The following is a 17,598-nucleotide window of genomic DNA, read 5'->3' as shown; positions in this document are numbered from 1 at the left end:
CCGCAACAGGAGAGGACACAATAGTGAGAGGCCCGCATACCGAAAAAAAAAAAAAAAATTCAGAAAAATATAGCAGAAACTATAGAAATTAATATCTTTGTTTCTATCACAATTGATTTCACTTAACCTCATTTGATTTCACTTAATCTCATTTCATGGATGTGAGTTTTCAAATAGAGAAGCATATCATAAAACCATCCTTGGAGCCTACCTTTCCATTATTCCTCAATATTTCACATAATATTACCTAAAGAAACAGCATTAATTTCAATTACACAGTGAATGAATTATACATAAAGCTGGAGGATAAAAACGAATTTAAAAATTGGCCTTAAATTTCTCAAGTAATTAATTCATGCTCCAAAAGAAAAGGCCAATAGAAATTAAAATGCATCAAGAAGGGCAGAATCCCTGAAAGTAGGGGTGAGGCCAACAGAGAAATGACACACTAATATTTATTTAAAAGGCCATTTGTTTATCAAACATTTATTAAATGCCTATTATTTGACAATCCCTGGGCTGGCACTAGAGGTTATAAAATAGTAAGACACACATCCTGCCCTCAGAAGCAAGGGTCTAGAATAAGACATATAAGACACACAAGATCATGAATACACCTGGTGGCTTCGTTACAGGAGGTGACAGGAGACAGGGAGGGAGCCTGAGGGCGGTGGCTGAGCCTGTGGGGAAGGTCCGGGAGGAGGTGGAGGTAGAGTACCGGTAGCTGCTGTGTCCTGAAGGGACCACAGACACAAAAGGGGGAAAACCAACGAAACAGGTGCAGAGACACCTGCTAAGCCTCCCTGCTTCTGCTGCCACAGAATCAGGTCCTCAAGTGTGTCTCCCTTTATCCGATCTTTCACTTTGCTCACCTGGGTGGGTCAGGTGCAAGATGCCTCAGTGAACAAGACGGATACGGCCCTGATTGCATGGAGCCCTTGACCCTAGTACTGGGATCCCATCATGGTGTCCAACTCAGGGCAGGAGACTCAGCAGTCAGAGGAGAGAGTCTCGGAAGGTCAGGGAATTAAGTAACTGTTCACAGGGACACACTCTCAAAGCCCCTCTGCTCTGAGGCCTGAGCCAGCTCGACCTGCAGGCTGCCCTGTCCTCCTACAAGCTGCGATGTACTGATAAGAAGATGCTGGGGCCCTGGTTTCCTGCCTTCTGCCCACGTGCTTCCCTATCAAGGACTCTGTCAACTCTTCACCAAACGTCTGATCAGTCAGTATGTGTCAGGCATATCAAGACAGACCCATCCTTCCTGCCCCAGAGTGGGAGAAACACAGGGGAACAGCTGCAGTCATAATTTACCCAGTACCATCAAGGAGGCACGTGAAAAGTGTTACAAGAAGAGGTGAGAGGAAGCCATCAGGCAAGGTTTCACAAAAGCAATGATGAATGATGTCTAAAACTTGATGGAGGCGGGGAGCTCCCCATGAATAGACAGTGGGGTAGGGGAGCCAACAACAGACAGGCAGTGGGAGGCTGCCCTCCTAGCACCACCAAGACACAGCCACGCCTCTTGAACCATCTCTATACCAGGGAAAAAATCCTAGGGATAACTGTGTTTCATAAGAGCAGGCTGCCTTCAGGGAGATTTTATTTTATTTTATTTATTTAATTTATTTTTGAGATCTGTATTTTAAAATAGTCTTTGAAGGGGCAAGATATTTCATTCCACAATCCAAGCAGAGCATCAAATAAAATCATGTACAATAGGGTGAATACTAATGTAATCTGAGGTGCTGTGCTGATTATAGAGATTTATTAAGAATAACTACCTTGCTTTTTAAGTAAATAGGGGTGAGAAAGCAGTAGAAGATGGTTACTTTGAAAGAGGCATCGATAAGATTTCCCTGAGAGCAGAAACCTTATTTCTGTTGGCGGGTTACTGTGCACAAGCCCACTAACTCGCTGAAATATTTTTTCTCCAGTGAAAAGTGTAGCTTAAGAAAGAGAAGACCCCGTGCAGACCTCGCTCACAGCTTCCTGTGAGGACACTAGCGCTTTCTGGTGGCTCCACTTCCTGTCCCCTCCTGCACACACAGCAGAGGGATATATGCTCCTGGCCCCTAAATCAGCACAGTGACTTGCTTTGGGCCATGAACTGTGACTTGTGGTGACAGATGCAACTTCCAGGCGAAACACTTAAAATCCAGTGCGCAATTCCCCAAATTCTGCTTCCATGCTTAAGCAAACTCAGAAACATCATGTCAAGACAGAGGTGTCACAGACTGAAGCCAAACAGTGACACACCTTGCACAGGCAACCTCCCCACGAAGTTATCTGCCTCCTCATCAGATTTTGCACAAACGAGAAAGAAGCATTTGTTGTAAGAAGCCACGGGGAACCTGGGACACTCCCTGGCTGATACACTTGCTTAGAACTTGCAGAGTATCAGTGCAGGGACAGGGCCAGGCCTACCTGCATCACCATTACCTCGATGAGTGAGTGACTTATGCTTTGGAAATATTTATAATCAAAAGTTTAGAAAATCTGCAGGGAAAGGTGAGCTTTCTGAATGAAATAAAAAATGTTAGGCACAGATATTTTTCTCCATAATGAGAACAAAAACAAAACAACTGAGTCTCCTTTTGTTATGCAGATAGCAATATCTACAACCAGGAGTGGAAAGGGGTCTTGGGAGTGGCACCAAAGTTGTAGGAACCTATATCTTATACCCTAACCCGAGCCCTAACCCTAACCCTAACCCTAACCAAAATTACAGGAGCCTATATCCTTCCTATGTCACGAGCACTCCTCTGATGAAATCGAAAACTAAACTCCTGATATCGCCCACAGAGAGCAACTGTTTGCAAGGTGAACATAACACATTATCATGAATTCAGCCATATAAACTGTGACAATGTGTATTTATTCTGAGACAGTGTATATAATAATGGCATGGTTTCTGGGAAGGAAAGGGCTGCACACTGTCTCATCGTGTTACAGGCAGGCTCAATCCCTAGATCTTCCCTTGGATTACAAAATGTACAGCAGAGGACACCTTTGCTTTCTTCTTCTTGGAGAAAGCTTTGAGGTTTAGCTGACTCAGTCACTCTGTTTTTACATGTGACCACTTTAAAATATTCAGCTAGCCAACAGACTGATGGGCAAACTTCAAAGGACATGGTGCTGAAAGGATCAATATCTCTTACAATGGCTCTAAAGAAGCAGATAGCTTCATTTAGGATATAAGTGGAATTCCCTTTAAGAGAAAGACGAGGATAAACTTGAGAAGAAATCAAGCAAGGCCATATTTAACGGCACGGCTTGACATGGTCTTTGCAACTGTAAATGCACAACAACCCCATAGATCAATATCTGCTCTGTATTTTAAGACACTCGATGCAATGCAGAGATGGTTCCCCTGCCCTTTAATGAGGCAACACTGGACAACGTGGGAAAACACAGGATGACATTTTAAGATAACATCTAAAACCAGGGATGATCTCTAAACTAGGACTGCAGTTCAAAACTACAGCATATCCTTAATAATATTTTTATTTGTACATTTATTTGGAAGCATACCCATTTTAGAGAGCCATTATAATATGGAAATTATACTGTCTGGCTTTCTTCAAAATGTTCATTAAGTGAGAACAGCCGATAAGACTTGAGACTAAAGATTACGTCCCCAGAGCTACAGGGATAAGAAAAATAAAACAACACAAAGCCAAAGAAGGCTATAATTCAAGCATTCAGTGTGGTTGGGTGTAGAAAGCCAGGCAGACCTTCGCTTAAATGCAGGTCAATACGCCCACATGGCTATGACTCTCTGGGTAGCTACTTGATCTTCTTCCGGTTTCCTTCCCTGTCAGATGAGGCCCAGAGTCTACAGTGTGGGTCACAGAGGACGGCTAGTAGCCAATCCAGCCAGCTTCCTGTTTTTGTAAATAAAGTTTTATCGGAACACAGCCATGCTCATTGTCTGTGGCTGCCTTCTGCTACAACAGAAGAACCTGAAATGTGGCCTATCCACCCTGCAGAGTAAAAGTTTGCCAATCCCTCGTCTGTGGGATTGTTGTATGGACTGGAAATGATTGGCGCACGGCAGTTGTTTTCATTAAATCGTTATTCAAGTAAGCAAAAGATTAAGATCATGCAAACTAGGAAGAGTATGTTCCAATTGCCAAATTCTGCAGATCGATGAATCCTTAATCATCTTGGAAGAAGCTCTTGCCCTGAGTGCTTCACTCAGGAGACAGCAAAGAATCTCAGCCTGCACTTTGCTCTACAGAAAAATGACTCAGGATAAATGCAGATTAAAAGGACACTGAGGGCTTCCCTGGTGGCGCAGTGGTTGAGGGTCCACCTGCCGATGCAGGGGACGTGGGTTCGTGCCCCGGTCTGGGAGGATCCCACATGCCGCGGAGCGGCTGGGCCCTTGGGCCATGGCTGCTGGGCCTGTGCGTCCGGAGCCTGTGCTCCGCAACGGGAGAGGCCACAACAGTGAGAGGCCCGCGTACCGCAAATAAAAAAAGGACACTGAGATACCATTTCTCACCTAACAGATGGGCAAAAAAATCTCAAGTTTGACAGCATGTTCTGTTGGCGAGGCTCTGGGGAAACAACTGCTCTCATCCACTGCTGGCGGGGGGTGCAAACTGCCGAAATTTTAAGGAGAGAAATTTGGCAATGTTTAGCAAAATTCCATAAAAACTTATTCTTTGATTGTACTTGGCAACCTATCCCTCGGATATCTGGCAAAAATACAAGTGTGCACAAGGTTATTCATTTCAAGGTATTCTGGTAAGAGCCAAAGGCTGGGAGCCGCCTCCGTGTCCACCCTTGGGATAAATGGCTGACTCCAGGTCCAGGATACTGGGTGGGCTTGATAACTCCAGCTATGCTAGAAGGACGGAAACGATAAAGGACCAGGTGGCCTGCATCAAAGGACAAGAAGTCAACACGAAGTTGCCCCCAATGGCAGAAAGGGAGTGATTTGAGTTTACATGAAACAGAGGGTAGAATGACAAGGTAAACAATGCCACAAACAGACACATCCAGACAAGACAGCGGTTCTCCAAGACAGCTGAGCTGGTTTCCTCGGAAGCCAGGAAAGTGAAGAGAAACCCAACGAAGATGGGAGGGAATCGGGGGACGCGATCCCAACACAGAGGCTTGAGATGTGACAACAGAACAGAATGTGTGGTGACCACGGTAACTGGCCTTATGGTGGTGACCATTTCGTGATGTATAAAAATATCAAATCATTATGTTGTACACCTGAAACTAATATATTGTATGTTAATTATAACTCAGTCAAAAAAATTTTTTTAACTTTTTAAAACTAAAAAATTAAAATGGAATGTGTGGGCTCTAGAAGCATGCTGATTCAAACCAATATCTGTAAGATGACATTTTTGAGATGATCAGGAAATGTAAACATTGACTGGGTATTAAATGGTGCTAAGGACTTACTGGTATTTGTATTTGGTACCACTGCGGCATCATGATTCTGAAAGAAAACATCCATTTTTTCAGAGACGTATACTGACTTAAGGGATGAACTGACATGATACCTGAGATTTTCTTTACAATATTTTAGCCCCCTCCCCCCTAAACATGGACAAAGCAAGTATGGCAAAGTGTCCTTGAAGCTGGGCAACAACAGATAACTGATGTTCAATTTGCTCTTCTCTCCTCTTTGGTTATCGTTGACATTTTTCGGAACACAAAAGAAGAATCAAGAGAAAGATGCTTTGGGGAAAGGTTTCACACACGGTGAGGCCGCACATGATATTCCAGCTTTTAAGTTGATCCATGAGATCTGCCCATCCCAAGCCAACCTCCTCCAATAACCTCAAGGACTACCTGTGGGAACTCACTGGGAGATCAACAGTGACAGTGCTGACAGGATGTAAGTGTACGGAGAGAAATAAATAAACCTTTGAGTCAATTAAAAATGGTACCAGAAATGCTATCACAGTCAGCCTGGTGATGAGCTAGCTGTAGTCACTCGCTACTGGAGAAATGATGCATTCTAAGGTATTTTATTATCCCTTTTATATGCTCTAAGCGCTCTGTCAGCTTGATCAATAGACATAAAAACACATTTTCAATACGATGAAAAGAACTAGTCAAAAGCTACCTTTAGAGTAAAAAAAAAAAATCACTTTTCTCTCTTTCAATAGCTGTATCGACATTGCAAGTTCACTATGAGATGCTAAATGCCCTTTATGCTGCCATTAGGCCTATATTGACCCTACCTCCACATTTTCTGATGTTATAATGAGTATGCTTTTTCTCTTCTGGTGTAGAAATGCTTTTAGCGAAGAGTGACACGATCTCAGCCTTCCACTTTGAGCTAATAAGATTGGACAATTTTAATTATTGCAAAGATATCAATATAAACATAAATTTCTCTGTACTAAACCTGTAGAACTAAATATAACACATGACATCAGAAAGAGTTTACTCTCTTTTCTGTGATGCTCTAATTCTACAATTTACCTTTCACACTATTTCACAGTTGAAGAAGCATTTTCACATAAATTGCTCCATTCAATCTACATTTTCACTCTGTGTGCAGGCAAAAATGTCATAAAGCAAAGGTCTACTTTACAAGGAAATTGAGGCTCAAAAACGATGACTTACTCAAGGGCACAGTCACTGAAGTAATGGTGGCAAGACCACCAAGTTATAGTCAATGAACTGCTTGGAATAAAATAGGCCATGAGTCACCAAGCCCTGCTTACCTTTCAAAGCCGATCTGTCGGAATGTCTTTTCCCAGGTTGAGCCTGTAACAGAAGGAAGAGATGTTATTAAATGCACAACAAGGATTCAGTTTTGCCCTGATTTTGCACAGCCTGGTAGAGATTTGCTTGTACATCTAAGCAGAATGACTGTCTTTCCTCAAAGGCATCCCCCCCTGCCTCCCCAAATGGCCTTTCAGAGACCAGCCCAGGTGAGTGCATACCACCACCACCCCCGCCCCCAGTAACAGAGCAGACCAATAAATCATTCTCTAAAAGTCTACATGTGTCCCAAGCAGAAAAATGTGTAACACTCTCCTGTTAAAAATAATGAAATAGTAGCACATTGTAAGCTGCACTCTCCAAAATTCAACTTTTAACTTCACGTGGCATTTGGAAAGCTAGAGGGCACTTTGACATTCCAGTCCACTAGACACCATGGCTTTACCTCCTCAATGCTGAAGCACAGGATTTACATGTATTTTTTAAGCTGAACATTTTAATTGGAAGTCTCCTGAGTGTGAAAACGCTGTTTCCAGTGACACAATTTGACAAAGTGTATCCAAGTCCACAGAAGAATAGCTAGATATAAAAATGATTTTCTACAATTTTTTCATGAAATAATTCTTCCCTACATTATAAGCATAACAATTTTCTGAGTACTTAATGTAAAGAAAAGTGCTCATTTTTATCAAAGACCGTGTCAATAAGAAGCCTGCATTCGTGAGAGGTAAGGGTTCTGCTAACCCACACTTTGACATTTTCCCGATGCTCAGTCAGTGGCAACAATATCTTGATCTCAGTAACTATTCAAGTAGACACCACTGCCTGCCCCCCCCACCCCCCCAGCCCTAAATCCATGAGCTGTGTTACGTACTAGTTGCGTTAATAATCACAGCAGATAATCACTACCTTTCTGTACAGTTTAGTCTTGCAAACAGGAAGTGGTGAATTCAGCACTGGGTCTCTAGAGGCAGTTAAAAGCCACCCTGCTTCTGTTCCTCAAGTCACAGTAAGCCAGGATGGCACTTATGTTTCTTTCTTGAGAACTCTGCCTCCAGTGCTTTATTCTCGGGCGGACAATCAGTGCCTCCTAGGCATTAGACAGACTTTCTGGAAAGACAGGAGATTATACCAAGTAGTTTCCTGGGCCCTCTCTGAGGACTAAGCTAGTCCCAAGGGAGCATGAATGTGGTGATTTCACTAAGGGACTTGGGTTCATACTACTCGGTTATGATGGAGCGTTTTAAATAATTGCTATAAATAATGCAGGACTAAATTGGGGATCAGAAGTACACACACATGCGTACACACATAAATTTAAAGCAGATCAGGTTTATCTCCTCGGACGAAGTTACTCTTGCCCAGTTGAATTCCAATAGGCTTTGCTAAGTAGGAGGAAAAGACCTGGAATTTTAGTTAAGCAGCCCAGGAATTTCCGATGGCCCCTGAACCAGGGGAGTGGGCCCCATATGAATGTCGTCTGTCCTGTGAGTCACATGCAAAACAATGGAGAATCCCCATCTCAGGAATTCTTAAACGACAGTTATCCTGCCCCTGAATACTAGCAATTAAGACACTGCCCAAGAATATATAACCTGAATCAGAAACCACGCTGAACTCCGGGACCGCTGGCAACAGTCTGGCCCAAAGTCAGAGGTGGGAGAGATTAAGAGCCTCACGCCAAGTGAGAAGCAGACAGTCTGTGCTCGGACCCAGTGGGGAGGGTTGGGGTAGGGAGGCATTTAGATGCTACTTCTCTTGACTTCTCTTGCTTTCATTGAGAAACAAAGCACCTTTTAACTTTTTCCACATTTCCATTTTTTCCCCAGATCTTCTCAGCGCATTCTAAAATTGATTTTTAAAATAGACTCCATTTATTATCAAGGTAAAATAAAAATAAATGATTTTGCTAGACTGCACATTCAGGCTCTTAAAACACGGAACTTTCATTAAGAAATAGGTTCCATTTTCATATTTCTGAGAAAAATAAACTTATTCCAAAAGGGCAGAACAAGGTAAAAGTTTTGGGGTCAAGACTTCCAGGACTCCTTAAAATAAATATTATTAACCCATTCAACCAAGCACAGTGGAGATGGGGGAACACAACTTCCTTCCTGTCACTAGAAGTCAATTTAATTAGTAATTTGAGCATCTTACATGCCATAGGTGCTCATCATCGTTTGCTGGCGATCCTCTACTAAACATCTTAATACATTAGGTATGAGACTGAATATATTAAAATATGGTTTCTGTCCTCGAATACCACATACTCTAGAGGTTTGGGTTTTTGTGTCTTTTGTGAGCACTTAGTCATGGGGAAAGGAGAAACACAATAAATGGAACAGACATATCCAGATCCTTTGGCACCAAGGATATTTTTGACAGCCCATTATTCAGTTGCTGGGGAATTCTTTTACAGCCATTCACCATGTTTTACATGGTAAAGTAATATGATTCTCCCGTGCCAGAGCAGTCCAACACAGAGAGAAAAGCAGAGAAAACAAAGTTGCTGGCAGACTTCCTTGATTCAACACTTTTTAAATGAGATTTATAATATGAAGTCTAGAACATGTTACAGTCTGCAGGTGAAAGCAAAGGACAGCAACAATGAAAAGAAGGGAAATGTATAGCATAGAGAAATGGATATAATTCACTAGAGGGGTTGTTCCTTTCCAATGTTAGATGAAGTAGTTAGAAATAATGCATTGCATTCTTCACTTTTAAAAATTAGTTACCAAAGGGGGAAGGTGAGGGGAGGGATAAATTAGAAGTTTGGGATTAACATATACACACTACTATATATACAATAGATAATCAACAAGGTCCTACTGTAGAGCACCAGGAACTCTACTCAGTATTCTGTAATAACCTATATGGGAAAAGAATCTGAAAAAGAATGGATATATGTATATGTATAACTGAATCACTTTGCTGTACACCTGAGACTAACACAACATTGTAAATCAACTATACTCCAATATAAAATAAATTTAAATCTAAAATAATTAAATTAAAGAAGAATTTCCCTTGATAGCATTGGCATCTCAATGACAGAGCTGACAGCTGGAGCAGAGGGAGGGTAACCGAGTCCAAAAGCTGGAAACAAACCCTGGGCTAAATGTCACTCAGTCTGCAGGGCAAGTTCCAGTGTCTCATCCATGTGTGTCTCAGGTAACAAAATATCCCTTAACATCCTTCAGCACCAACACTCCAAGTGGGAAGTGCCGTGCCCAGAAGTAGGGCATCTACTCCTGGAACGAATCGAATCCATTGACAGCTACTCCTTTACAAGGTGAACCAGGCTCTGTGCATCCATCCTCCCTCTCCTCCCTCTTCCATCCCATGCTCCTGCTGGCCTCAGCAGCTTCCAAGTTCCTGTCTCTCCGCAACAGAAAGCAGTTTTGGAGACCTCCTTTCTTTGGGAACTACTTTGCCCCAGCCAATAAGCTGCTTCTGCGGGCCCCAAGGCATCCTACCTCCCACCCTGGCCATGGGGACAGGGGATCTGGACATCCTCGCAGCACCTGTCTCCTGGTCACAGGTGACCATATGTGCATGTGATGGGCTAGGTCAGGCCAAAGCGGAACCTTCTCCAGGCAGGTAAGAAGCTCTTTTCCTCACCTGTCGGAGAACCAAGGTCATGTGAGCCCAGCCCTGACAATGTTCCCAATATGATGGCCACAGGGAGAACGCTGTGTAAGAGGAAAAAAGGGGTCCTGAGCAGAGGGAAGCCAGGAAACAGGAGAGGGGGCTGCTGATGGCATCCCAGGGTCTGTTCCCAGCAGTTCTTGGTGTCCCCACCTTCCTGCCACTCCTGTTACAAGAGAGGAAAATCTGTGTTGTTTCATCCAGTGCTAAGTCTAGTTTCAAGTCTGACATTTGTATCTCGAAGAGCACCACATATGAACAAGAAAAATAAGATTTTAACAACACCTTGAGCATCAAAATTTTAGGTGGGAATTAAAATATTTTTAAGAAATTCCAGCTTTTTAAAACCATATTTTAAATTAAGAGAATGGACATTCTCCCCCAAATTAACATAGCAATAGAAACATGTAAGCCAAGACAAGGAAGGAACCTAAGTGTCCATCCACAGGTGAATGGATAAAGAACATGTGAGGTAGATAGACAGACAGGTAGATATAATGTAATATAGATGTAATATATATGTGTATATATATACAATGTAATATTACTCGGCCATAAAAAAAACAAAATAATGCCATTTGCAGCAACATGGATGGACCTAGAGATTATCATACTAAGTGAAGTAAATCAGAAAGAAAAGACAAATACAATGTACCACTTATATGTGGAATTGAAAAAAATGATACAAATGAATTTATTTACACAACAAATAGATCCAAAGACACAGAAAACAAACTTATGGTTACCAGGGGGGAAGAGGGGCAGGCAAGGGATAAATTGGGAGATTGGGATTGACATATACGCACTACTATATATAGAATAGATAATCAGCAATGTTCTGCTGTATAGCACAGGGAACTATATTCAATATCTTGTAATAACCTATAATGGCAAAGAATCTGAAAAAGAATGCATACATATATATATGTATGTATAACCGAATCACTTTGCTGTGCACCTGAAACTAACACAACATTGTAAATCAACTATAATTCAATTAAACAAACCGGGTTACACTCACCCCCTTACCAGGTGCCCACTTATACATATCAGCTAATTTAATCCATGAGGTCAGTACTATTATTATCCCTCTTTCGGGTGATAAGCTGAGGGGTGGGGGATTCGGGACTGCAGACCCAGCGCTTTAACTCCCTCCCTCACTGCCCTGTCCTGCATGGGGGTCCTGTCCTTGTCTCTCCTTCCTTCTTCCTTTTCCTCCTTCTTATCATTTGTCTCTTGCCCCGATCTGTTTATAATATAGATTCAAAATATTTCATTTTTAGCTCCACAAAGTTTTGTGTGTCTGGTTATTAACTTAAGAAGCACGAAGTGCCTAGAGCAGACGTGCTGTGTCATCAAACCCCTCCTCTGGAACCCGCGAGCTTCTACCACGGTAATTTTGTGAAACACTCAGTACGCCCAGCAGGAGTTCAGTCTGTACAAATACACGTAGATATGTACCTGGTACATGATGGAGTAGGGCTGATTATTTTTTATTTCATCTAATTTTTCTGTAGTCACGGTTTAAAACCACAGGGCTTTGACTGTTACTTGAAACCAGCCAACTGAGTTCTCTCAGCCCGGCTCTGGTCGTCTGTATTTTTTTACACAAATTACTCTGGGGTCTTTATAACACCAAGGGGTTTTCCACAGCTCCCATTCAGTTTGTAATTTCATTTTTTCATAAATGTTAGTGAACATGCAAAAATCTCTATCTTGATGTTGTAAATTGGTTACTCACTTTGTTATGTTTCTTCATTGATTACTTTTAGCAATAATTTTAAAATCAACTTATTGCTCAATTTCTAATACAAAAATGCAACTACAAGTTTCATAATGCAGTTGGAAAACTGGTGGTCAAATGAGGCACAGATTTTTCTCCTAATTGAACAGGTTTACACCAAGTGTGTCCCAGACATTGACAGCCAGTTGAACTTGGACCTGCACCTCTGCTTTTTCCAAAATAATTAGCGGGAAAGGACTAATAATACATGGGAGTGGCAGATTTTTGCCAGCATATTCCTATAAAAGTGGCAGCATTTTCATATATCATCGGGGCTTCCAGGCAGCTGAACATGGGACCTGGCACAGAAATTGGTGATGAAACAGTCAAATACCAGAAAATGTTACCACTTAGGAGCTTTCTGGTAGAAGCTTCATTGACATTATTTTTAACTGTTTAAAGGAAAAGATTTTCCTACCCAATCAAAGAGTCAAGATTTTACCACACATTGAATGTTGAACAGAATGTGAAATTCTAAGAGGAAAAGAGATTCTTCTCAATTGACTAGTAGTGATATTTTACTTTGCAAATGTTAAGATGCTCTTGTGTTGAATTGCACCTGAACTCCATCAAACCCCAGGAATGGCTGCTCTAATGGGTGATGTGTATCCAAGCAATGCAGTTTTCCCAGACAAGGAGCAATTTCAGCATTTTGGGTGAAATGGTGAGATCTGCAAAATTCTCTGAGTCCTAATTCCCAGGTGATATTTATCATTAGTGAGTTAAAAGTAACTGTAAAAGATAAGGATAAGGAAAAAAATCTTTACCATCCCTTAATTAATATTTTTTATATTAAAAGACCTATACAGGTATATTTTTTAAAGCATCATTTTCGCCTCTACCTAATACTCTTGTTTTGTAATGTCCATCGTCCCCGGCTCTGATCATCAGTATCCAGATGAAATGGCTTTAATCACGTCATAATATATAATGTAACTCTTTCTGTGCCAATAAATATGGACCTCTAATCATTTTAATGCACATAGAGTATTACATAATTTAATAAAATGCAAGCTCCTTATCAATTGCCGGTGCTATACAAATTATATCTACATTTTTGCTATTACATATAGCAATATTTTGAACACCTTTTACATATATCTTTGAACACTTATTTAGTTATTACTTTAAGATAAATTCCTCAAAGTAGAACTATTGTATTGTGATACATCACATGCAAAATTTGATTAATACTATAAAAATTTTTACCCTCAAATTTTATTCAAATACATATACTTGATTGAATTCAATTTTATGAATCTTTTTATCTTTTCTAAGACATTTTATTTGAACTTATATTTTCATAATTAAGAATGAAATTAAACAAATGTTCTTAGGTTTGTATGCAATTTTAGTATTTTCTTTTCTGAATTGTCTGTTCATGTTCATTGCCCATTTGTCTGTTAGATGTTTGTCTTTGTCCTATTGATTTGTTAGAACACTTTATATATTAGGGCTAATAATCTCAAATGTGGCATATCTGCAGCAAATACATTTGCCCTTTTCATTAAAAATTTCATAATTAAATTTCAAAAATTAATCATGTATTTCCCTGAATAGAACTGATGAATGTTTACATTATTAATTGATTTCTATCATTTTAGCTTTTCAGTTTTTTAATTTACATATTTGTCTTCCCAATAGGTGAGAACAAATATTAAATTGTTTCTTTGATCTTCATGAATCCTTTAATATCCATATATCTGAACTCTAGGAGGTCTTAGATGAGCATAGTGCATATTTTGTGCTATTATCTGAGTTGACTAGTCAGTCTGAAAAATACCCACGACCAGTATTCACTCTTTGTAGAGACTAGGACAAGCCTCTCCACAAATCTTCAAGCCTGTTCACAACTATGCAACACTCTCCTCTATGAGTGGAGGATGCAACAACATCCTAAAAGACTTTGAAAACTTACTTTCAAATTACTCTAAAATGAAATGTAAACCCTAAATAATTAACCCCCTCATCAAATAATGGATTTCTAAACATAATTATTGGCTGTAACATCTCTGGTTGAAGATTAGATCTGATTGGCAGTCAGTGATGCTTCTCCCACCAACTTCCCACTATAATAGCTACGGACACACTGGAAGAGAGAAACACACACACGCAGAATAAATCTATTTTCCAGAATCTCAGAGAAACTTTTACACGTAGGTTAGTTAACTGAACTGAATAGTGAAACTCAACTTGTAAGGTTCTATGCGTATGTCTCCCATGGAAACCAAAGCAGCCTTAAAGGAGATAAAAGTATGTTTTGTTCTTTCCCCAGTGTATTAGCCCCAGTTCAGAAACACAAAGTCCATACAAACCAGAAAGTGGGCAACTGCACCTTCTCTGCCAAGGATGCCTCTTTCTTTTGCTCCCAACATCATCACCATCATCGTCAATATCATCATCATCATCACCACCATCATCACCACCATCACCATCACCATCATCATCACCATCACCATCACCACCATTAGCACTAACACCATCATCATCATCACCATCATCATTATAACCATCACTATCATCACCATCACCATCACCATCATCACCATCATCATCACCATCACCATCATCATCATCACCATCATCATCATCCCCACCTTCCCCTGCCCTCCTGCCTTCAATACCTTTCCACCCCCAGTCCAAGAGTTTGTGTGTGTATTTATGTTTGCCTAAGCATGCATATATTTGTGTTTGTGTTTGGACGTGTGTGGGGTGGGATGGGTGTGTGGAGAGTGATGGGCAGGGAAGAAGGGAACCACCCCTCCATGGTCCACTGTCTTTTGGGGACACATAGTCCTCATCAGTTATAGGAAAAATTATAGGAATAGTTGGGGTCTGAAAATCCCTGGCAACTACTCATCCTGAGTGCTAGAAATGGACTAAATACACAATAATTAGAAAATGTTTATATACACTGTTTATACACAGTGGAATAGTATGTGACACTAAAATTAAATTTTTTATAAAAAGAAATGAGCTAACTGAGATGCCATCCTGCTCATTCTTATATGGTCTTCATGATATGGTTGGATATAGAAACTTAATGAGGTAAAGACCTATAGGAAAATCACTGAATAACTGGGAAATCACCAGAAAGTGTTAAAATCGGCAGTCTGCAGTCCACCTAGGGCGGTGCTCAGCTTTGGGGATACAGGTGGGCACAGCGTCTGACAGCTCACAAATGGCCCCTTAGATGGGGGCCTGATTTTAGCAGGAGACCAAGTCAGAGGCTGTCCCTGATGAGGGTGTTATGTCACCACTTCTTCATAAGCTAATGTGTAACGCACGTGTTCTTATTTTCTAGGCCTCAAATATAAAATTTTACATTTCAGAGTCGATGATACACAACTTTTATCCTTTCTTAAGCTAGCTTGTGATTTCACATACTTCGACTAGATGACACCACTGGTGCTAATTTTCCTCTATTTCAGGGTGTCAGTTTTCTCTGAAAACCAAAAATGAAGCACCCCAAATTTCAGCAGGACAGATGGCAAGAACTCAGCTTTTGCAGCAAAATTAACTTTGGCCCTGACCCATGACAACCCCACGACTTGTCATGCCCAGCTATGATGTCATGATGTGTGATGTCACGATGGCCAGCTCCAGGTCTGCAGCTTAGTTGAGGCATCTCTGAAATGAGGATTGAAGCCGTCTTCACACAAATACAATGAGGACGTGTATTCAGAGCATCTGCACAATGTCCGGCACAAACTAGGTGGTATGTACTGGTAGCCGCTACTGATATTAGGCCCCCAACCAGCTTCTCAACCAGTGCTTTACATGAACAAGGCTGCACCTAGGAGCTGAGAGCATCAACTGTGCAGGATACCACAGCCGATTTCCCCTCTCCATCCCTCGTCCCTACACACTCACACTCACACACTCAGACACATGCACACACTACAAGGTCCAGGAATAAACTTTAGCATCTTTTCTCTTTTTAATTTGGAGCATCATTATATCTTGTGCTTTGTTTCAGTTAATCCATGTTGCATTATATGTTTTTCCGTTTAGTGTATATTTGCCAAAACCCTCCTAAAATTATCTTAGGGGAAGGGCATAGATGCATATTAAGGTTAAACCCATAACTAATTTCATTTAAACTAAGTCCTTCAGAAAGAGCTTCACACGCTTATAAAAGCATTCAGATTGCGGTTTATGAGGTTGTCCCTTAAAAATACACACGAGAACGTGAATCGCACGTCGGGGACCCTGTCATTTCTGCAGAAGCTGAAAAAACAGCGTCCTCACGCAGAGGACGCGCGCGCGCGCGCACACACACACACACACACACACACACACACACACACACACACACATACACAAAGGGAGGGCAGCAACGATGAAACTCAAGGTTGGCCAACAAGCTGTCTTAACAAACAACCATCTTTTCTCCAAGAAAAATGTAGTTACATTCTTTTGAGAGAAGGAGGAAGAAAACCGATTTGGTTTTCTCCCTGGCCATTATCTCTAGCACTTGGGCCAGTATTTCGGTGGAGGAGGCCCTGTCTCCTGGGATGAGGGTTTCACTTTGGTGCTCCTTCGGGCATCTATCATGGCATTGCGGTTCCTTACCCGGGCTGTAGCTTCCTTTACACTAACTACAAATTCCCATCGCCAGAGGTGTGTGCCTTGTTTTTCCTGAGGTTTTATTGGAAGCAACCAAGTCCCTGTGCAGTCTGACAGCAAAGCCCTCACCCACACCCTGCTTCTGAGGAAGAACAAATAAAAATGTCATTGCTGAGTTCGCTGTGCAGCCTCGGGCACAGGGACCGCAGGCCTGCATCCGTCCCCGGGTCACACACAGTGGAGAAGGCAGGCCGCACACTTCCTGGACGTCTCATCTGAGCATCCTCCGTTGGCTTCCAGGACCGGGTCACGTTTCCCAGTATTGTTATCGGATTCACCTTCAACCCTCTCAGAAGTCAGGATTTTCTTTTCTCTTCTTTACTTTTTTGGACCGAGACTCTTTGAAGCTTGGGTTCTTGGCCCCAAAAAGCATCTGTGGGGGACTTTTCTCTCCAAACAGAATCCTGAATTTGGTCAGACGGGGAGACTTATGGGGGAGTTTCCAGGCCGCAGACGGTGGGAGGGGGTGGTCCCCTCGCTCCCCCCAGGCCATGGAGAGAGGCTGATGTAACAGTTCTGGGACAGCCAAGCCTTTTCTCCAGAATCATGCTTTTTACTGATAAATACTGTGAACATTACAGGCACATACAAGAATATCTGACTAATCTTCTGGCACAGAGCAGAATCCCTGAGCTTGAAATTTGAAGCAGTTGAAAAGCCATCAATATGCTTTTAAAGATGCAGCAAATACCAGACTTAAAAAGTCGCTCTGTGTAGAGTATTTTCAAATGTGAAGTATTTACTGGCACCTGACGTGAAGGGTAAAGCTTTCTTGGACACACGACAGAATTCCCCTCTCGCTGTGCTTTTCCAGGAGTCCAGACGGACGCTGT

At 41.6% G+C, this 17,598-nt stretch overlaps 1 protein-coding gene across 3 annotated transcripts in view; it reads right to left on the bottom strand.

Annotated features, from left to right (window-relative positions):
- PIEZO2 (piezo type mechanosensitive ion channel component 2) overlaps window positions 1-17,598 on the bottom strand; it is a 334,394-nt gene that overhangs the window by 166,982 nt on the left and 149,814 nt on the right. For all 3 annotated transcript variants that reach the window (XM_060028655.1, XM_060028656.1, XM_060028657.1), the window contains exon 4: window positions 6,705-6,747. In XM_060028655.1, coding sequence (XP_059884638.1) covers window positions 6,705-6,747 — 43 coding nt within the window. The remainder of the gene's footprint in view (window positions 1-6,704; window positions 6,748-17,598) is intronic.

This window comes from Delphinus delphis, chromosome 13 (genome assembly GCF_949987515.2).
Source record: "Delphinus delphis chromosome 13, mDelDel1.2, whole genome shotgun sequence".
NCBI classification, from domain to species: domain Eukaryota; kingdom Metazoa; phylum Chordata; class Mammalia; order Artiodactyla; family Delphinidae; genus Delphinus; species Delphinus delphis.
Note: the sequence above shows the minus strand (reverse complement) of the source record. Positions and strands in the feature narration are given on the sequence as shown.